A 22,470-nucleotide genomic window follows, 5' to 3' on the forward strand; every position below is an offset into this window, starting at 1 on the left:
GAAAACATTTTAGGTTAATGGAATTGTGTTAATGTATAGGCAGCGACTACACACTGAAGGTCTTCGTTTCTGTGAGTTCTACAAATAAATTCCCAGAGAATTCTGACGCTTTTGAAAAAAAAAATGACCATAAAGCGAATGGACGTACTTATGGGAGGTCCTGCTTAGGTTTGGCCCTGCTTTTGTGTGCGTTGGATCCAGTTACATTACTCCTGTCCCAGAGCCAGGTTGTCTATTAACGGGTATATTACATCCCACTTCCCCCTTGGGCTGTGGGACTAGACAGGGCTGTCCACTTTCTCCAGCCATTTTCACCCTAGTTATTGAGCCTTTGGCTTGTATAATTTGAAACCACCCAAATATTGGTGGTATTCCCATGGGCGATAGTACTGATGTCATTGCACTATACAGCGATGACATGCTCTTATTCCTAGGGGATGCGGGCCCCTCCCTGGCGGCAATGCTTGAATCAGTCAATTTGGCACTTTCACAGGCCTCCTCAGTAATTGGGCTAAATCTAGTATCTTCCCTATAATGGGTGTTATTCCAGATAGTTTACCTCAGATCCATTGTGGATTGCCCCAGACGCGGGCATTTGGCATATGGTATGGGTCTGCCCTACGGTGCTTGCTTTTTGGAGGTATGTGTGGACTGATATAATACCACGGAACCAACTATCCCACTTATGATGCCAGCCCTCTGTATGTTTGGCCTTGATATTGAAGATACTCATTCCCCTGTGACTTATAAATACGTCTTGCACCTCACTACTCTAGCCAAGGTTATTATAGCACGTCACTGGTTCCATACATCCCCCCCCCCTTTCTATTCATCACTGGCGGGCACTAGTTAATGAAGTCTCCGGACACATGAAATTTGTGTTTCGTTCACGGGGCACGCTTCTCAACTACCGTGCCAGATGGGACAGGTGGAATGATTCCGTTTTAGCATGGAGTCATGTGCCGTAACGATTGCTATACACTATCTTACCTCGCGATTATGGAGCATGTTAATTACACCTTATTACTGTTGCCACAATTGTATTTTTCCGGGGTTTTTTGTACTTATTACTATTTTTCGCTGCACTATTTGTCCTTATTAGCTTTGCAAAGGCCACACTGAGACTGTACCTCTTTTATCATAATACCCAAAATATCGCAGAGACGTTCATCATTGTTTTTATTTAAATGTTTATTTTTTTGTTTTTGTGTATGTTGCAAAAATCAATAAAAATGTACACAATAAAAAAAAAAAAAGTGAACAGAAAGTACAGGAGACGGACGGTTAATTAGACGTAAGTTTGTTTAATAGAGTGGTTCATAGATTGGGGGGGGGGGGGACCCAGGAAGACAAATTAACCACATTATAATTACTCTATCCCAAGTGCCCTACATAAACGATCAATAGGAGCCAGGAGTGAGTGCGCTTTTCGTGCAATTAACCGTCTCACATGACACAATGGACAAATCATACAAATTGATTTGCCGCTGTGAGATGGCCTAGATAAAAAGCCGCAGTTCGATAACGGCCACACAAATCACTCAGCTATGAAAGCACGGTACAGACAAAAGGGAGAACACTGCACAAGTGCCTTGCCGCCTCTTAGAATTAATAGTGGACGCATCCAATATTGAAAGATGTGCTTCGGGTTTTCTTCAGCGGAGGGAAATCAAAAAAGAGCGTAGCTTGAACACAAAACTTTATTAACTCGAGGATGTATTTTGGCCAAATATTGATTCAAAGATCAAAGTTACTCTATTCACTAACACAAAAATGCACCTGAAAAAACACAACTATTAAAAGCCTAAAAAAAAACAGAATTGGTTTGGAGTGGACTCTGGAAGACGCAGTACTTATAAAATCACAAAGAATGTGAGTGGCATCAGCTTGTTTGCTCTTACGGTAAACCCGTCCAGAATATCATCCATGCACCTGATAACGGGGATCCCCAACCTTAGGATTGCAGAAGTACGCCAGGGGAAGTGGCAGATACTAGCGCTAACAAGTTGCAGGTGCCACTATGGAAAAAGACGCATGGGCTGATTCAGAGCAACTCGCTGGGCTGCAAACTCGTAACCTGAGCAAGTATCGAATGACCACATATGCGTACGGTACGCAATGCGCGTGGTCACCTGCGAGGTATGGGTCACAGGGTTGACCTACAGTGAGTCGACCTAGCGACATATACCCCCTGCAAACGAAGCCAGTGACCATTGACACCTGGTGGCTGTTCGTGAGCGGCACTCCAGCGGTTTCAGGGAGGCCCTAATAGACATCTGCTTACCAAAAATGTCCAATTGATTTTGATTGGAATTTAGAGATATTGCTCTACCAACAATTCTGACAACGACCGCTGGGAGGTAACAAGATAACAAAAATAATATATATACACAATGGAACTAAATGTGAAAATAAATGTATGCATTTAAAACTAAGTGCAGGGTACAATGAGCATGGTGGCAGAGTGGTTAGCACTGCTGCCTCAAAGAACGGGTCTGGGTTTAATTCCCAGAATTTATGGGACATGGATTGACGTGAATAACCTAGCACATCAATCACGATCAAAGAACCCTGTCTATAGGTCTGCAAAAATATAAGGTGCTTTGCTATTAGACAACCACAGCAGCTGGGGCAAGGGTGCAGCCCAATAATGTGACGGCAGTTACGCACAGCACAGAAAGCAAGGAATTATGCAGTGCTGTGCTGCAGGTACATGCTGTTCTCTTAACGTTCAATGGTCCGCTCACCCACAGCGCATTCCGGTTCCGGTGAATGCCGAGGATGGTCGCATGCACGGGGAGCTCTGACCTCCGTGCTCCCATCCTCGGCAGCTAATCCCATCCTCGGCTCCCGGAGGAGGAGAGTGCAGAGATGGTGGAGGGAGAAGAGCCTGGATGGTGGAGGATGCAGAGGGGTACAGAGGAGGCGGACGGGGGATGAAGAAAGTGCCAATGACTGCCGAATGACCCCTGGTGTAGGACCCAATCATCGGAGGCCACGTATCCAGGCTGTGCCACTGAGACAGGCGGCATCTGCGATGGTCCCGGCGAGACCGGGAGTGAGTGACCTCCAACAGCGGGAGCTGTGGCATCAGCGATGGCCCGGGAGACTAGGAGTGAGTGACCACCATCGGCCACATCACTAGGCCGGGACTGGGAGTGAGTCCTCCAGACTGCGGTAGCCCATTACTGCTCCAGCTCCAGGCAAACCCAGTGGAGACGCCCACCCCCCATGTACTATCCATCAGCCCAGAGAGGGCCAATCTCTACCCCCAGCCTCACAGACTGCCCCGCCCCCCCCCCCCCCCCCCATGGGAGCAGGTACTATCTATCAGCCCAGAGAGGGCCAATCTCTACCCCCAGCCTCACAGACTCCCCCCCCCCCCCCCCCCCTGCCATTACCACCACCCCGCTGGCTCTCCCTCTAGCCAGGCCTCTGGCACGCTGCCCCACCCCCCCTCCCCTAAGCCCCTCAGCAGGACAGCCTCTGGATCCATCCAAGCTGACTCCTATGGGTGCTGAAGGGAGATGGCTGTTGAACCCCTCCACTACTGCCTGTGAGTAGCAATGTTATGATGGCGCCGCTGAATGGCTGCCTAGGATCTGTGCCACTAGCCAGAACATGTACCCCGTGTCTCCCCAGTCCAGTTTTTACCAGCTACCTATCTGGCTGTGCAATAACCAAGTGGCGCCCCTAAATGGCTGCATGGGTGCTGTACAGCTCAGTCAATATATGTTCCCCATACCATTGTCCCTCATCAGGATTATTTTGGTGCATATCTGTATGTGTGATATATATCTGTACTGTCACTGTTTTACTTGTTCCCACCCTGGCTGTTGCACATCAATCCAAATCAAATTCCTAGTATACGCAAGTATACCTGGCCAATAAAGCTGATTCTGATTGTGCATTTCACCCTTGCATTTAAAGTGGAGTACAAAACACACTAGTGTTGCATTCTTTATTTGCGTCGAAATGAAACTGTTTCGGTCCATCCCTCAAAAAAAGGTACAGATGCATAATTGGTCAATTCCGGAGAGGAGGCGTAATCTCAGTGTTCATTTTACGCAATCTTGTGCCTATTGCAGAGGGGAACTTTACAAGCAGGTCGTGTTACTCAAACACCATCAAATAAGGGATTCCGGCACTTTAAAAACTTTTTCTAATCAAAGCGGGAATAGTCATGAGTCTACAAGATTCAATAACCCGCTGTAAATTATCGTGGAGGTAACCTCGAGCATTACTCTATTAGACTCTGAATGATCCCGATCACCTTGCTATTTCCCATCAGCAGGGATTAACTCAAACAATCTGGGAAAAGTTCACGGATCTGTGCGTTGACATGGTCGCGCACCGAATTAGTTCATAAACAGAGGACACCGAGGGATAATTTGGATAAATCCTTGCAAACACATGAAGTAATCTGATATAGTGCATGCTCTGATTGTTTTCAATCTTCTGTTTGCACCCAGGTTGTAGTATCAACCATGCCCGATGTTCACACTATGAAACCATGGAAATGGTGACCTGAACCACCCTTTTGCTGTTCTCCAACCAAAACTGGTCAAAATCCATGCAAGGTGAAGTAACAAAGACCCGAAAACCCAAAGGTATTCTAAGTGAATGAGAATAAACTCCCAAGTACTGGGGCGGGCACCGTATAACGGGAGAGACCGCTGTCAGCACATCAGACCCCAACCGGAACCGAAACACGAACACCAGTTTTACATGAAGAGACCAGCCCAATGCACAGAGATATAAACAACTTACCCTGCTTATTCCAAGATTTAAAATGTTGGATGACCACTTCTTCTAACTTCTTTAATTTAGGATGACTGTAGATAAATGGGTTTTTGCCATCAGCACCTATACAAAGAAGATAAATGTTAAATCATATATGACTTGGGGCAGAGTAATAATCTCAAAGCGCAAACCTGTGTACACATAAAATCAATATAATAAGAGCTCATGTAAATATATACTATGTATACGTACTGTATATATCTGAATTGTAAAAAGTAGGGCAAAGATTTATTAATGAATAGAAATCATATATTACATATAGGATTTCTGGGAATGCTACATGACTGCTGGGAACATCTGGGAAGTCTAGCCACACTACTCTACGTGACCTTTGGCACGGCTAGCCACACTACTCTACGTGACCTCTGGGACTGCTAGCCACACCACTCTACGTGACCTGTGGGACGGCTAGCCCAACCACTCTACGTGACCTGTGGGACGGCTAGCCACACTACTCTACGTGGCCACTAGGATGGCTAGCCATGTCCCCCGACCTCTGGGACGGCTAGCCATGTCCCCGGGCCTCTCGGACGGCTAGCCATGTCCCCCGACCTCTCGGACAGCTAGCCATGTCCCCCGACCTCTCGGACGGCTAGCCATGTCCCCCGACCTCTCGGACGGCTAGCCATGTCCCCCGACCTCTCGGACGGCTAGCCATGTCCCCCGAACTCTCGGGCGGCTAGCCATGTCCCGCAACCTCTCGGACGGCTAGCCATGTCCCGCAACCTCTGGGACGGCTAGCCATGTCCCGCAACCTCTGGGACGGCTAGCCGTCCCGCAACCTCTGGGACGGCTAGCCATGTCCCGCAACCTCTGGGACGGCTAGCCATGTCCCGCAACCTCTGGGACGGCTAGCCATGTTCCGCAACCTCTGGGACGGCTAGCCATGTACCGCAACCTCTGGGGCGGCTAGCCACTCAACGTGACCTCTGGGGGCTAACCATGTTCAGTGACATCTGGGATGGCTAACCATGTTCAGTGACCTCTAGGATGGCTAGCCATGTCCCATGACCTCTAGGATGGCTAGCCATGTCCCATGACATCGGGGATGACTAGCCATCACAAGTACACTCCAAAAGGCAGTTACTTCTGCAGTATCCCTATGCTTGAAGTTTCTGCAGCTCTGAAAACATACTTGGGTACTTATGTATTATCTGGGCTCCCATGTTAAATGCACCCCTTTTTTCATACCCCTACTATCCAACTACGCATGAAGTTTATTTTATATAGTGTGGCGAGCGCAGCGAGCTACCGTGCCCAAAGCGTGGCGAGCCCCGTGAGGGGACGCGGTCTCATAAGAAAAATGGGAGCCCAGATAATACATAAGTAGCCATACTTGAAATACTTGGAAAATATTTGCAACTGCGAGAAGCCAGATGTGATTCTCGAGGGAACAAACCATAAACCTAGTTGATGAAATGTAAAGCCTCACCCTATGGGAAGTTAGGATAGGGAAAGATTAGTCTGCTATCCCAGTAACAGCTGATACAATGGCGGGGGATTAACTGCAGAATACATACTAAAACCACTATTGTAATATGCATGTATGTATGTATAGATAGAAATCTGTATGGGCAGAGGTGGGAGCAGGCACAGATTAACCTACATCACAAAATGCTCGCTTTACAATAAATTAGAATAAGAGATATGGGAGGGGCCTAGTGTTCTTTGCATCGAAGCTGAGAGTTCCAAAATGAATTATATTTATAGTACGAATAGGCTGCTACAAAGACACCTAGAATATGGACAACTATCAGTGAATGACATTCATAAAGACCGGCGGGATTAGCGGCTGTCCCCTATTCATTGCTGCAGATTGTTCAATTGACGGTGGTTTTTCGACAATCTTCAGACTTTCCGACACTCAGAACATTGAAATCCGACTGTTGCGTTGCAGTCAAGAGATAAACGGCCTGGGATTCCGACTGTCGGAATACAGGATTAAATACTTAGTCTATTAAATGGATATTTCTACCTTCCCAGACAGATGGGTGTCTAATCATCCAATCGGGACATACTGTACCAGTTATTACAGCCAGGACAACAAACTGTTCCACTGTAGTTTTTACAAGTACATCAGCTGAATATTCGCTCCAAACAATCCAAGAATTCTCCATCCATTAAAGCTCTTAAAGTACTTAAATGGCTTAAGGTGGCCATACATTAGAAAGATATTGTACCCAATCATACAATCTCAATTGATCGTATAGGGGTGTACACACGGCGCAAATTTGTGCTATTTTCTAAGCAATCTGACTAGATTGCTTAGAAAGTAAGCACATATCTCTCCGTGTGTATGCTCCGAGAGATTAAATATCTCTTGCTAACTAAGTCAGTGCATGCAGTCAAAATCTAGTTAGATTGCTTAGCAAATCTATGATTGCTACTGCAAATCTCTCTGTGTGTACAGAATGAGAGATACTGATCGCAATCTCTCATTCTGAACAACTACCCGGCCTTTTTTTGCTTAGGCAAAATTCCTTAGCACAAATCTCTGCGTGTGTATGTGTTCTCCATGGGAGATCTTGACACCATCAAAATTGCTTAGCAAAATTGCTTAGCACAGATCTCTACGTGTGTATGCCCCTTAAGATGGTTTGTATGCAGATTGTGTGCACATTGTGTGTCCAAAAACCACCAAGGACTGCCTGGGAATTGGACACAATCAAGAGCGCAATCAATCTTAAGACCGATCTTTCTGATGTATGGCCAGCATTACACAGGAACTCCCATAGTCACCTGTAAATATAAAATGCGGAAAATGTAATAGGATGAGAGATTCAGACAGTGAGAGATTTGGTAAGAAATCTCCATTTTTTTTAAAGCGGCAATCATCTACACTGCAAAACCAGTTTCATTTTGCCGCTTTGCTATTAGACAATGAGCAACCACCTCTAGGTCCCAGTCATTTCTTACCACATCCTTGTCTCTTTTCCATCATCCTTGCGAAAGGAGACAACCCACAGGCAGAGCATTACAACTTGTTGCAGACTATTCTCACTGGAGATTTCTTACCAAATCTCTCACTTTTTGAATCTCTCATCCTATTTAATTTCCCCCAATGTGTTAGTGATCATAACTAACCCAACAAAGACTACATATGGGAGCTACTAGACTACCATTAAGAGGTCATCATGGTTGATAAAATAAAAGATCTGTATAGAAGGTAGCAGCATATTAGGAGAACCTGGAAAGTGTTAATGAATACATTTGGGGACTGATAAACCATACGGATATGACAGACACACAAGACCTCAGATTCGTCATGTACCATCAGAAGCAGAAAACATGGATTCCAGTTGCTGATATATATTCATGAAGTCAGCATTCCGGCTAAGCTCGTTTTTTGCGCGAGTCATCCCTGAGACAATAAAAGATGAGACGAGAGATCAGCAACTACTTTTAAAACCGGCCTTAAGAGAAAAGACCAGAATACAGGATTATACAGTTGTAAAATGAATGTGTCCGATATGCATTGGGCACCGGAGTTTTGACCAATACATTTTGGTAGAATTTGGCTTGAAGAATTTTGTTTTGGATTCCACTGGATCACTTTTCCTTCACCTGGAATTAAACCAGACAAAGGAGTGGAACGCATGGGCAGTGATGTCATGTCAATTCATTTTACGGTGTAAAATTCACACCACAAAACAAATTACCAGGTTAAAGCTTTTCAACCCAGTAATTTGCCGGGAAACCCGTTTTTTTTTTGGTGGTGTGAAAGGGTCAACACATGCTCTTGAACAGGCTTGGAGTTCCGGGAGTTAAGACCTGTGTTGACACTTTCACACCACCATAAAACCCGGGTTTTGCGGCAAATTACCAGGTTGAAAAGCTTTAACCTGGTAATTTGCAGAATGGGGTCCAGCTGTACCCGGCAAAATTACCCGGCACTTAAAAATGACGGGTAATTGCCAGGTGGCTGGTGTGAAAGGGCTATAAGGGACCTGTCCCCGATGGTGGTCGTCTGCTCATGGGCATTTGGAATTCCCCGGAGCGAACACTCTTGGCGAGATCCTCAAATTCTTTTTAAAAACACATCTGGGTCAGGACGACACTTTTCTTAATATCAAGGAAAAGAAATTATGGTGCAACGCTGCGTTCTTTTAGCCGACACTGGGAAGGTTTTTTCATTTTATTTTTCCCATTGTATCAATTGAACACATTTCCAATGCTGGCCACAAATCAGCAAATTTGGTAGCCAAACATGGTACGTTTCAACCAAACATCCTAAAGACTAAACCAACCACACAATCAGTCATCCCAAACCATCACTATTACAAACCAATCCAGTTAGAGAAGATCTGACACAGCAGGAGCCACGGGAAACATTCAGTTCTGTGGCAGTGTTGCAAATATGGCCCAACAGTCTGTCCAGAGGATATCCGTATGTGGCACCGGTGCCCTGAGTGGCGCTATTGGAGCACCGCGAGGTATCCATGTGCCCGATACTTGTGTGATCACATTACATACTTGGTCCCGGAATAACATAAGACCACCACGTGTAGACAAGTGTATCCACCTCTCCATATAGTCTCCAGCGGGTATTTGATGTTGCAGAGAACATCTAGGTGGCACATGATACCACCTAGACTACCTTGTAGCCTGTCCCCCAAATAACCACACTGGTGTATAACTTGGTGTTTCTAGACCTGATGGTTGACCATCCTCATCACTGGGGGTTAAAATGCCCAAATCCCATGCCAAATTATGGGGTTCATGATCAGGGGGAGGGGATGCTAGAATAAAGTCATATATAAAAGATACATTGCCTATAAATAAACTTACCTTTTGACCCATCCATTGTGGAACGCAAAAAGTAGTAGAGAGAACGTGTTCCCATCTGTAATAGCAGTTCATAGCCGTGATACAAACTTATACAGAGAGCAAAGTCACCTTCAACCATTCCGATCTGAACCCCCTGGAAGGAAACAGAAGGTCATTCTGACTCACTACACATGAACCAACCCAGACTCAACGTACTGGTAATATTGTGAATGGAGCGGTCGTTGTGAATTACGCAATACAACGTTGCTCCACATACGGCGCACAGAAGGGGGGGGGGGCACACTGTTTCCTCAACACAGAACTTGCTCTGCATTTTATTACGTTCATGGGGTTAATTAAAAACATAGTCAGGATGACCTAGGATTCATGGTCCTGATTCAGACCTTTATGCAGCCCTGTCAATAATCCAAAGGCCGCGCATGTGCATGGTACGCTGTGCGCATGCGCGAGGTCCCCCTGCAAATGAAGCCGCTGTTTGCAAGACGATTCATGGCCAGCAAAAAAAAAAAAAACACAGGTGGGTTTGGCCCCTGAGAGGGAGGGACACTGACCAGCGGCCATGATCACCCGTGGTTATTGCTGCGGCTGCACACGGGATTGGGGGGGGGGGGAGTGTTTCCGAATTAATTTCCCTCTGTTCGCATTTACAGCCATGCACAGGGGTGGGACGACACTCTGGCGTGGCAGCTTTTACTTTATCACTGTGCTCCGAAGATATGCCGCCCTGCGATCATGTCTGAATTGGGCCCTATATGTCTCTGCAGAGCAGTGGAGAGCCCAGGTAATTTTCAGGGGGTGTGGCCTAATTGTAGGAGGTGTGGTCACGCACTCAGAATAACATACAGAACAAAACGATTGTACTGAAGCACGTGCTGGGTTGAGATAAGCTCTTGCTGCCTCCAGGAATTGTTGGCCCCACCTATAACACATGCACCCCCCTTTCTGTACCACTGTGTCTAGGTGCGCATAGCTGCCAATGTGCCACTGGGGCCCTGATAATGGGCATCATACAGTCTCCTAATTGCCGATTAAACACAAGACACATCTGCCTCCGCTGTGTATAGGTTCCCTATAGCACTTCCTCAGCATCTACGGGGATGGGGAACCTTTGGCCCTCCAGATGTTGTTGAACTGCAACAATTTTAGCATGGCCAAAAAGCAAAACTCTAGCAGGGAATGTTGGGATGTGTAGTTCAACAACAGCTGGAGGGCCAAACAGCCCCCTCCGTGTCCTACAAAGAAATAGCTTGGTAGAACTGACATATCCATAATTACTGGCCAGGCGTGCTGAGATCTACTTTGCAGACAGCTTTCTGCAGTACAGGAAATGAGGTCCCTCAGCGAGCGTCCTCCTAATCTGTCACCCACCGAGCTTAGACCGCCTCTGTGGGGACTCCAATAATAATGAGGTGTATTTCTCTAGGAACGTACGCAGATCTCACGGCCGGAGACCAGGATCAGAACAGAGCAGGCGAACCTCTACAAGTCGGAGCAAGTGGCTAGTTATTCTCCTACCTGAGGAGGCAGCCGCAGAAATGGCCGCCATCAGCTCTTACATAAGCTACAACAAACATGTATATTACATTTTCCAAGCATTATTAGATTAACCAACAAAGAAAATACCACAAGATATGACTTCTGCAATGAACAAAGCAGACGTTAATTATTTACTTAATTACTAGTAAGCCCGCTCAAAGCTAATGCTTCGAGAGCTAGTCTGCTACCTTGTGATTGCCTATGTGCTTGTGCATGTGTGACAAAGAGCTGTAGTTCCACTCGCTGCCAACAGTGTTTGAGACACACAAACGTGAACGTGCTTTGGGATCGAATCTGCATCAAATGCTGCTAAAAGCATTTGATTTCGCTTTGATCTCCATTAAATTTAGACTATATAGTTAAAATCGAAAGTTATATCTACCCATGTGTACACAGCATTAGTGCCTAGACCTACGCCCCTCCACCACAGTTTAACCCTAAACTTCCCTTTCCACAGCCTAACCTTAACCTTCCCTTCTCCGCAGTCTAACTTCCCCTACTTCCAAACCTAAGCCCTCCTATCCCGAGCCTCCACACATCTTCTAGGGATGCCGGATGTCGGTCCCACACTGCATATTCCAGGTAATGTATGAGAAAGGTGCCGGGTGATAACACAACAATGACTAATCAGACGATTTAATGTAGTATGTGCATGTTTGCATATAGAGACGCCCTGTTTAGGGCTGCTTCCATTAATTTCCCAGGCTGGTGGTTCCATCCCAATCCACCCATGTCAAGAACCTTTTGTTATAAGTATTTACTGGGTTGTGCACAATTCCAGGCCATCAGGGGTCGACTCCCAGAAACTCGTTATAGTCTGTGCTTTGGAAATAAAATGATCTCTTTGCGCACTTACCACAATATTGGGAGGTGGGTTTTGTCTGAAGTGATCTCGATTCATAATCAGTTGGTATTTTGTCAGATTGGGAATCTCAGTCCGCTTTAACAATTTGTTTTGTATCAGTCGTCCGGCGACTGTTTCTAGTACCTGCGGAAGAAATGACATCTACATCAATAATCTGACATATACTGTAGACCAGTGGGGTCAAACTCATGGCCCTCCAGCTGTTGTGGAACTACACTTCCCAACGTGCCCTGCAAAATGTTGTGCTTTGGGTTTGACACCACTGCTGTAGAGAGTTGGTGCAAAATACATATTGCAGGGGGGAAAAAAAAGTGTGAGCACCCAATTTTTTTTTGGTGTGCTCTTGCCATGGGGAACTTTTCTGGTTAGCGGATTTAGGGGTTGATTTGTTATGGAACCGGGGGGAGCGTTCACCTTAGACAGGCCTATAGTTCTCCCCAATGTGTTAAAAGATTGAATTTAAAACAGGCAGCTCCGATAAATATATCTACATTTAAGGATCACATCGTAAAAAAGCAGATGAGGGTTTTTCATGTCAACCTTTTTAAGGTGTCAGCCTAAGCTCTGTTGACCTTCAGTGGTCGACCTAATGATCCCTTTTACTTGACCAATAGTGGTCAACCTAATGATGTCAAACTAAAATGACCACCTACTTCTACAGGATGCAATGGTCTGGGGCAGGGAAGTGAGGAAAAGGTGGTTTTTACATGACGCAAAATCGGTCACCCAGTGTGGGCTAGAGCAGTGGTTCCCAACCCTGGTCCTCAAGTACCCCCAACAGTGCACGTTTTCCAGGTCTCCACACAGAATCACAAGTGAAATAATTAGCTCCTCCACCTGTGGATCTTTTAAAATGTGCCTGAATAATGAGTGCACCTGCCGGGTGACCTGGAAAACGTGCACTGTTGGGGGTACGTGAGGACCAGGGTTGGGAACCACTGGGCTAGAGGGTCCATAGAGAGAGGAGTGTGAAAGAGCAGATGGACAGGGGGCTGCCTGGAGAGTCTGGACCTCCGATTGCATAAAGACAGAAATGCTACCCCATGAGCAGAACACCAAGGGGGGTATTCATTGTTGGGTCACGACTGTTGGGCTGGTCCGACAGCGGTGACCCTGTCCCGTTCTTGGCCGGCTCGACAGGGATTTTGCAGGCGGAATTCAATGTGCTGCCTGCCGAGCTCAGAGAAGGGGCCAGGAATCGGCGAGCTGCGGCCTGGAGCTTGTCAATTCCCGGCCGTTCTCGGCAGAATGTGTTCCACTGCTTGTGACATCGGGCATGTTCTGCCGAGACCCCTGTTCAATGCTGTAAGGGAAGACAGCGTTGAATAGGGCCCCGCCGCTACTTCCCCCCCATCAGGAATGGCGAGGTTGAATACCCCCTCGAGTGGATTCCTGGAGATACCATTAGGAACAGAGTGGTCAGCAGATGCAGAGCTTAGGGAACAGATAATTACTGGACAGCAACTGAGAGAACCCATAACCAGGCGCAATACAATGCAGTACCGGAGACTGAATACACAGCAGCCCCACCCGGTATATACTGGGTTCCGTTAATACACAAAAGGGAACAAAAGGAGCGGGAATATGTTAGGAGTAGATGTTAGCTCTACTTCAGGTTAAAGGATCGTTAAATCAAAAAAATTGTAATAATAAATGTTACTGGGCTAAAAGCCCTATTTGTGGCGGCGCATTATAAATAATTTGCGGTTTACCATTAGTGCAGAAAATAAGTCTATTACCAGCCAGAAATGAGGCCTCTTAGACACTGCATTAGCGCACAGGAGACAGGGAAGGGCTACGGAGAACACACAGGACACAAGTAATCAAACATAAGCACAAAGGGTGTTATACAGCAAGTGTGCACAAATACAGGCTTAGGAGACATTCATTTGGCAATTACATTAATATTGTACGCACTACTGGGGGACTTGGGGATAGGGAGGTAAAGGTTAGGGTTAGGCTGCAGGGAGGTAATGGGGAGGGTCAGGCTGCAGGGAGGTAATGGTGAGGGTTAGGCTGCAGGGAGGTGAGTGTTAGGCTGCAGGGAGGTAGGGGTGAGGGTTAGGCTGCAGCGAGGTAATGATTAGGGTTAGGCTGCAGGGAGGTAATGGGGAGGGTTAGGCTGCAGGGAGGTAATGGTGAGGGTTAGGCTGCAGCGAGGTAATGATTAGGGTTAGGCTGCAGGGAGGTAATGGGGAGGGTTAGGCTGCAGGGAGGTGAAGGTTAGGGTTAGGCAGCAGGGAGGTAGGGGTGAGGGTTAGGCTGCAGGGAGGTAGGGGTAAGGGTTAGGCTGCAGGGAGGTAGGGGTGAGGGTTAGGCTGCAGGGAGGTAATGATTAGGGTTAGGCTGCAGGGAGGTAATGGTGAGGGTTAGGCTGCAGGGAGGTAATGATTAGGGTTAGCCTGCAGGGAGGTAATGGTGAGGGTTAGGCTGCAGCGAGGTAATGATTAGGGTTAGGCTGCAGGGAGGTAATGGGGAGGGTTAGGCTGCAGGGAGGTAGGGGTGAGGGTTAGGCTGCAGGGAGGTAGGGGTAAGGGTTAGGCTGCAGGGAGGTAGGGGTGAGGGTTAGGCTGCAGGGAGGTAATGATTAGGGTTAGGCTGCAGGGAGGTAATGGTGAGGGTTAGGCTGCAGGGAGGTAATGATTAGGGTTAGCCTGCAGGGAGGTAATGGTGAGGGTTAGGCTGCAGGGAGGTAATGATTAGGGTTAGGATGCAGGGAGGTGAAGGTTAGGGTTAGGCTGCAGATAATGGTAAAGTGTGCAGAGCGTACCAGTAGCGGAGTGTGGCGAGTACTGTACCCTAATTGGGGATCCATGTGCTCAAATTTACAAATAAACACAAAGAATGTTAAGAAAAAAAAGTCATGTTGATCTTTTCCCACTTAGAACTATTGCTTGTATCAATCTTTTTCCCCATGTCGACTTTGTAAGGGTATGCGGTACACTGACTGGGTGCTTACATGCTCCATTTACACACCGACACCAAAACGCTGATAAACTGTACCAGGTATGACCAGCCATGGTACAGCAGTTGATATCCGAATTCAATAATAAAACCCAACAATTTCCGAAAAGGTATTTGGAAAAATATTAGCCAGCTAGAGATCCGGATCTGCGTGTTCACTACTTGGTGCAACCGCCTGGTTATTAAAATCAGTTTACTGCTACTGTAGAACTATTCTCCACCCCAATTAACGAACGTGTATTCGAAACATTTAGTGGTTGGCCAGCGTTACTGGAAATGGCGGTGTATCGCCCCTCACTTTCTGGGAGTGCTGATGTCAGGAACTCTCTCAGTGGATGAATATTACCTGGCCTTGTAAGTGGTCAGTCTGGAATATCGCAATGGTGATCTGTAGCTATGTATATCAATGCAGTACTCCTAACTGCAAAGCTTTTCTTCTCAGAGGTCTCCTACCGCATCAGCACACTACGGTAGTTGTACGGGACTGCACAGCGGCTTCTCTGTGGCTGTACCTTACAGTACAGTTATAGGTCCATGCAGAGGAAACTAAGATTGGAATAGAAGCTCTAGCACTACTTATGATTACTGAACAGCCACACGGTATTCCAGCAAATGAGGCGAATTGTGTATTGCGCTTTATCAAGCGGCAAGTATCGAGCGGCTTCTCTGCAATATTCTAGGGATCCCTCTACAGCATAGATGCAGAAAGAAGCCCGCAGGCCTCTATATGGTAACACCAGCTTTTGTTGACGTTATAAAATGAGTGAATCTAAAGCCCCATACACTATAGGATTTGTAACAATAATGCAGCCAGTATTTACCCTGCACAGAAACAAAATAACTCACCCAAATCTAACTCTCTCTGCACATGTTACATCTGCCCCACCTGCAGTGCACATGGTTTTGCCCATTTTGAGAACAAATTTGTACTGCGATCAGATCTGGATAAGGGCCCTTGTTTCAAGTCTCCCAAATTGAGACCGTTCTGCAGTATGCATTTTGCAAGCAGGCAGCTACACAAGCCACCACAATGCCTCCGGGAATGATTCTATTGAACACTGTTGTTTCTTCCACTGCTGCACCGTTGAGTACAAATGTGCGCCTTTGTGTGGTAACACAGAGAAAAACAGGTAGGTGCACACTAAACACCGTCCTCTGGTGCGTCCCTAACAATAAGGGTCGAGTCCAGAGCATGGGACTTATGGCTAGTGCACAGGAGGTGTATAACCGTGATGTTTTCACCATGGGCCGTGTGCAATTAAGTCGCGTCACACAACATTTCAGAAGAGCTCCATTGGGAATTGTGAAGGAATTAAGCAATGTAAATTAAATAGTCACAATATAAACACCAGTTAATAATAACAACTGAAATACAGTAGATCACTGATCTCTATGGAAACCTTCCTCCTCGTTAAAATTCACTGAGCTGCAAATAGGAGAATGTGTTCTCAGTCTGAGCTAATTCTACTCTGCACCCAGATGAATGAACAGAGTCAACAAAAAGAGTAAAACAGACTGTTCCCAGCAGAGACGCGGTGTACTTTGTGTGAATGCCATGGACCAGAGGGTACTGCCCGCTGCCATCAACAGCTAGCAGCCAATTCATCACATTTCTGTGCACTGCCAATGTGAGAAACACTGCAATAGGTATCTGTGCACTGCCAACGTGAGAGACACTGCAAAGGTATCTGTGCACTGCCAATGTGAGGTGCACTGCCATAGGTATCTGTACACTGCCAACGAGAGACACTGCAATAGGTATCTGTGCACTGCCAATGTGAGGTGCACTGCCATAGGTATCTGTACACTGCCAACGTGAGAGACACTGCAATAGGTATCTGTGCACTGCCAACTTGAGAGACACTGCAATAGGTATCTGTGCACTGCCAACGTAAGAGACACTGCAATAGGTATCTGTGCACTGCCAACGTGAGAGACACTGCCTGAGGTATCTGCACTGCCAATGTGAGAGACACTGCCATAGGTATCTGTACACTGCCAACGTGAGACACTGCAATAGGTATCTGTGCACTGCTAACCTGAGAGACACTGCAATAGGTATCTGTGCACTGCCAATGTGAGAAACACTGCGATAGGTATCTGTGCACTGCCAACGTGAGACACTGCAATAGGTATCTGTGCACTGCCAATGTGATAAACACTGCCATAGGTATCTGTGCACTGCCAACGTGAGACACTGCCATAGGTATCTGTGCACTGCCAACGTGAGAGACACTGCAATAGGTATCTGTGCACTGCCAACGTGAGAGACACTGCAAAAGTATCTGTGCACTGCCAATGTGAGGTGCACTGCCATAGGTATCTGTACACTGCCAACGAGAGACACTGCAATAGGTATCTGTGCACTGCCAATGTGAGGTGCACTGCCATAGGTATCTGTACACTGCCAACGTGAGAGACACTGCAATAGGTATCTGTGCACTGCCAACTTGAGAGACACTGCAATAGGTATCTGTGCACTGCCAACGTAAGAGACACTGCAATAGGTATCTGTGCACTGCCAACGTGAGAGACACTGCCTGAGGTATCTGCACTGCCAATGTGAGAGACACTGCCATAGGTATCTGTACACTGCCAACGTGAGACACTGCAATAGGTATCTGTGCACTGCTAACCTGAGAGACACTGCAATAGGTATCTGTGCACTGCCAATGTGAGAAACACTGCGATAGGTATCTGTGCACTGCCAACGTGAGACACTGCAATAGGTATCTGTGCACTGCCAATGTGATAAACACTGCCATAGGTATCTGTGCACTGCCAACGTGAGACACTGCAATAGGTATCTGTGCACTGCCAACGTGAGGTGCACTGCAATAGGTATCTGTGCACTGCCAACGTGAGAGACACTGCAATAGGTATCTGTGCACTGCCAACGTGAGAGACACTGCAATAGGTATCTGTGCACTGCCAACGTGAGAGACACTGCAATAGGTATCTGTGCACTGCCAATGTGAGAGACACTGCCATAGGTATCTGTACACTGCCAACGAGAGACACTGCAATAGGTATCTGTGCACTGCCAATGGGAGGTGCACTGCCATAGGTATCTGTACACTGCCAACGTGAGAGACACTGCAATAGGTATCTGTGCACTGCCAACGTGAGAGACACTGCAATAGGTATCTGTGCACTGCCAACGTGAGAGACACTGCAATAGGTATCTGTGCACTGCCAACGTGAGAGACACTGCCATAGGTATCTGCACTGCCAATGTGAGAGACACTGCCATAGGTATCTGTACACTGCCAACGTGAGACACTGCAATAGGTATCTGTGCACTGCTAACGTGAGAGACACTGCCATAGGTATCTGTGCACTGCCAACGTGAGAGACACTGCAATAGGTATCTGTGCACTGCCAATGTGAGAAACACTGCGATAGGTATCTGTGCACTGCCAACATGAGACACTGCAATAGGTATCTGTGCACTGCCAATGTGAGACACTGCAATAGGTATCTGAGCACTGCCAATGTGAGGTGCACTGCAATAGGTATCTGTGCACTACCAACGTGAGAGACACTGCAATAGGTATCTGTGCACTGCCAATGTGAGAGACACTGCAATAGGTATCTGTGCACTGCCAACGTGAGAGACACTGCAATAGGTATCTGTGCACTGCCAATGTGAGAGACACTGCAATAGGTATCTGTGCACTGCCAACGTGAGAGACACTGCAATAGGTATCTGTGCACTGCCAATGTGAGAGACACTGCAATAGGTATCTGTGCCCAGCCAATGTACCCTGTGAGACACTGGTACAAGTAATATGCCTCAGCGGGGCAGGCAGAGATCCTTGCTGACTGCTATTTAAAAGGAAACCATAAAAACAAAAAAGGGGTAGAGAACATTGTCTGTTCCCAGATTGTAATGTACAAGGACATATTTAACCCCTTCAGTGGTGTTTTTTTTGCTCAGAAAGTGGTCCCCACTGGGTGAGTAATTTTTTGGGAGCACTCCCTAAAAAACCCCCACCACTGTGTCTCCCGGGGCCGGGCAGCGCCACTGAGCACTACATCAGCCCTGCCCCCGGTAACCCGGCTGTGTGCAGGGTGACGTTAGCAAGGGCATGCCACATACAGCCGGGGGGGTGGAAGGAGGCCGGGCAAGGTCTGAAGCTGGGCTCAGCGCTCAGCTCAGAGGTGCTGCCGAGCACTAAGCAGCGCAGGCAGTGGCAATACCGAGAATTTTCCCGGTTTGCCAGTCGGGGCACTGGAGCATAGCCCAGAGTGTCACTGAAGGGGTTAATAGCACTGTGTAACTAATGCCTGGTACACAAGGGGAGAGCGAGCCTCTGTGCTTAGTGATGGGGTTAACAACAGATCTCTGAGCACACAGCGATCTTAGCTGAGCGACCTGCCATGACCAGTGTACACTGGAGATCACTAGATAAATACGGCAGGCAGTATCCATCTAGTCAGGCGATAACAATGCGCATGTTCCATGAACACACAATGTTGATTCAAAGGTTTAAAGCAGGGATAGGAACCTTTGGCCCTCCAGCTGTTGCACTATACATCCCAGCATGCCCTGCAGCAGCATTAGCGTGGCCAAATAGCAAAACCGTAGCAGGGTATGCTGATATGTGTAGTTAACACCAGCCGGAGGGCCGAAGGTTCCGCATCCCTAATCTAAAGCACCTAGGTCCACAGTCAATAGGTGGGCATGAATTTTTCATGGGTTATTTTACGTGTGAATGTGGACACAGGCACCAATTACTGTAGTGCTTTGCTTGCCACAATTCGGACATGGCGCCTCACTCCTCTATTGCGGTGTCCAGCAAACCTTACCGTTCCCAATCAGAGTTCATAAAGATATTGAAAGTATGAAAAAAAAAAATCAAAAATTAATAACAAAAATTGTAAAAAACTCATGTTCGATGTTGACCTAAACACTTTAGACCTTCATCTGGATTCCTTATACTTTGGAAGGTACTGATGCTGTTTTACAGAGAAGTAAATTCTTCCACGGGCAGAGTGTTGTGTATGGTGACAGGTCACTTGCGGGAGAGAACCCATATTTGCCGCACTCTCCTCGCTATTGACAATCAGCGGAACATCCGCTGGTAGTGCATGACTTGCGGGAGTGCGCAGGGCAGAGGGCGGCAGCGGAGACCTTGAACGTTGGAGCCAGGAAAGACTTTGGGGGGCATAATGTAATTCACATCCCAGCTGGGATAGAATGACAATGGGAAGATCGATCGTGAAAAGGTCAACATGAGATTTTATTTTGACCAGACATGTGCGGACAGGGGGTATTTCAATACGGTATCCAGACGACGGGGTTTAGATGGACCAGGCTTAGTTAGACGCATAAAAGTTAGTAGGCGGCCGCTAGAGAGGCGGTGACGCTAGTTAGACACCGGCGGCTGATAGGCAGGACCATGGTCGAAGGGACTTTTTCAGGATTTTTTGGTGCTGGTCCACTTGGATCATTCTTTACTATCCAAGTGGACATAGACTTAGAATAGAACATTGTGCCCTAAGCATGGCGACTGGACACTGTGCACATATACAGTGTCCCCGGGGAACCCTGTGACATTCGGCAACCAAAAATCCTGAAAAAGTGCCGTTGACCATGGTACCGCCGATCAGCCGTCTGTGTCTAACTAGCGTTACCGCCTCTCTGTGGTGGACTGAATCTATGTTGACCTTCATTGAGTGAACCCTATGACCTATACCCTCCCAGCCTGGGTGTGTGCGCGCATACTATGTAAGACAACGAGGGGCAAGTGCTGCTATGCGTCTCACACCTATATATAACCTACATACAACCTGTGGCTCTGCAACTGTTGGGAAACTACAAGTCCCAGCATGCCTTGCCACAGTTTTGCTATTTGGGAATGCTGGGCAAGCTGGGATGTGTAGTTTCCCAACAGGTTGGCCAGACCTCCCAGCCGCCTTTACATTACAGACGTCCGGTAAGAAATACTAGCCAGCCTCCCAGCACGGAGTCATTAGGAAATGAGATTGGTCTTATTACAATAAAAGGAAGCGCCGCAGACCGTCTCTTATATAAACTCACATTCACTTCTGCCTACAGCTTTATGGAAATCCATTTAATACTGTAAAATGCGTCCCCTGAATCCTCTAAGTCTGGGGCTGCAGTAGCCATACGGTCAACTTAAGATCTTGTCAGAGGCAATGGCTGGAAATGGGTTTATTTTTATGAGGAGTTTCTTAAAGACAGATTATACGGACTTGGTGGAGTGGGGACAATCTAGTCTCCTGTCAGACACAGGCGGGTAACACGATCCGCCGGAGCCAGTAAACATAACCCATTTCCTCGCTTCTTACCTGTGTAAATCTGCTAGACGGTGGCTCGGTTACATAGTACAATGTGACGCATTTACATTAACCCTGTATCTAGACGGCAGGATGATAACTTATCACACAGCTCCAATGCAACAAGGATCTGCTGTAGCTCTAGCCAATCGCTGCCCACACTCCTGCGAATGCCTCTATCAATCCAATGGCAAGTTAGCAAGACTGTCAGTCACCCTCCGATGTCAGTATTAATGGGCGCGTACCAATTGGTATCTACAGATTGCGCGCACACACACACACACACACACACACACACACACACACACACACACACACACACACACTACTAAAATCAGTAAAATATGAATTTCTAGTGGATGAAGGGCTGTGCTCTCGTAGTAGTAGTAGTAGTTTGTTTATTTATAAGGCGCCACAAAGTGTCCGCAGCGCCGTACACAGCAAAAAAACAAAACAAATGACAAGGTAACGTACAGGGTGTGTTGATAAAATACAGTATAAATAGGGGTATAGCTGGTAGAACTAAAATCAGCATCAGTTCTGAAGTAGGTGTCGAAATTGTTGAGGAGACTGAAGATGAAGTAGAGGAAAGGAAGAACAGGGCAGGAGCACTGGTGAGGTAAAGAGGTGAGGAAGGAGGGCCCTACTCATAAAAGTTCACAGACTAAAAGGAGGTGGGTGGACGAACGAAAAACAATAGGATAGGTAGGAACAGATGGGAACAGATGGAGGGGTAGGGTAGGCAGGATAGGAGGAGCGAAAGAGGTTAGGAGGAGGAGGAATAGGCTAGTCGGAAGAAGTGGGTTTTGAGGGAGCGCTCAGAGGAGGTAAGGGAATCAGAAAGTCTGATGTGTGGCGGGAGGATGTTCCAGTGCAGGGGGGCAGCGCGAGAGAAATCTTGGACACGGGAGTGGGAGGAGGTGATTAGGTGAGAGGTCAGTCGGCGGTCAGCGATGGAGCGAAGAGGACGGGAGGGAGTGTGGATAGAGATCAGTGAAGAGAGGTAAGGAGCGGTGGAGGAGGCGAGAGCCTTGTAGGTTGTGGTGAGAACTCGGAAAGGAATGGGGAGCCAGTGAAGAGATAGACAGAGGGGGGAGGCAGAGGTAGAGCGGCGGGAGAGGAAGATAAGCCTAGCAGTAGTATACAAAGTATGTATATATTTATTTATTTTCTTCATTCTAGCATCCTGCAGCTTTTAAACACATGCA

General features: G+C 47.1%; 1 protein-coding gene across 1 annotated transcript in view; it reads right to left on the reverse strand.

Moving 5' to 3' along the window:
* The window catches only part of FANCM (FA complementation group M), a 176,710-nt gene that overhangs the window by 51,252 nt on the left and 102,988 nt on the right, over window positions 1-22,470 (reverse strand). Inside the window, exons 5-8 of the mRNA XM_083167295.1 lie at window positions 11,984-12,115; window positions 9,592-9,724; window positions 8,075-8,164; window positions 4,771-4,866 (exon numbers count right to left, since the gene is read on the reverse strand). Of these exons, the coding sequence (XP_083023421.1) occupies window positions 4,771-4,866; window positions 8,075-8,164; window positions 9,592-9,724; window positions 11,984-12,115 (451 nt within the window). The remainder of the gene's footprint in view (window positions 1-4,770; window positions 4,867-8,074; window positions 8,165-9,591; window positions 9,725-11,983; window positions 12,116-22,470) is intronic.

This window comes from Crinia signifera, chromosome 12 (assembly GCF_055691185.1).
Source record: "Crinia signifera chromosome 12, ASM5569118v1, whole genome shotgun sequence".
Classification (NCBI taxonomy): Eukaryota; Metazoa; Chordata; class Amphibia; order Anura; family Myobatrachidae; genus Crinia; species Crinia signifera.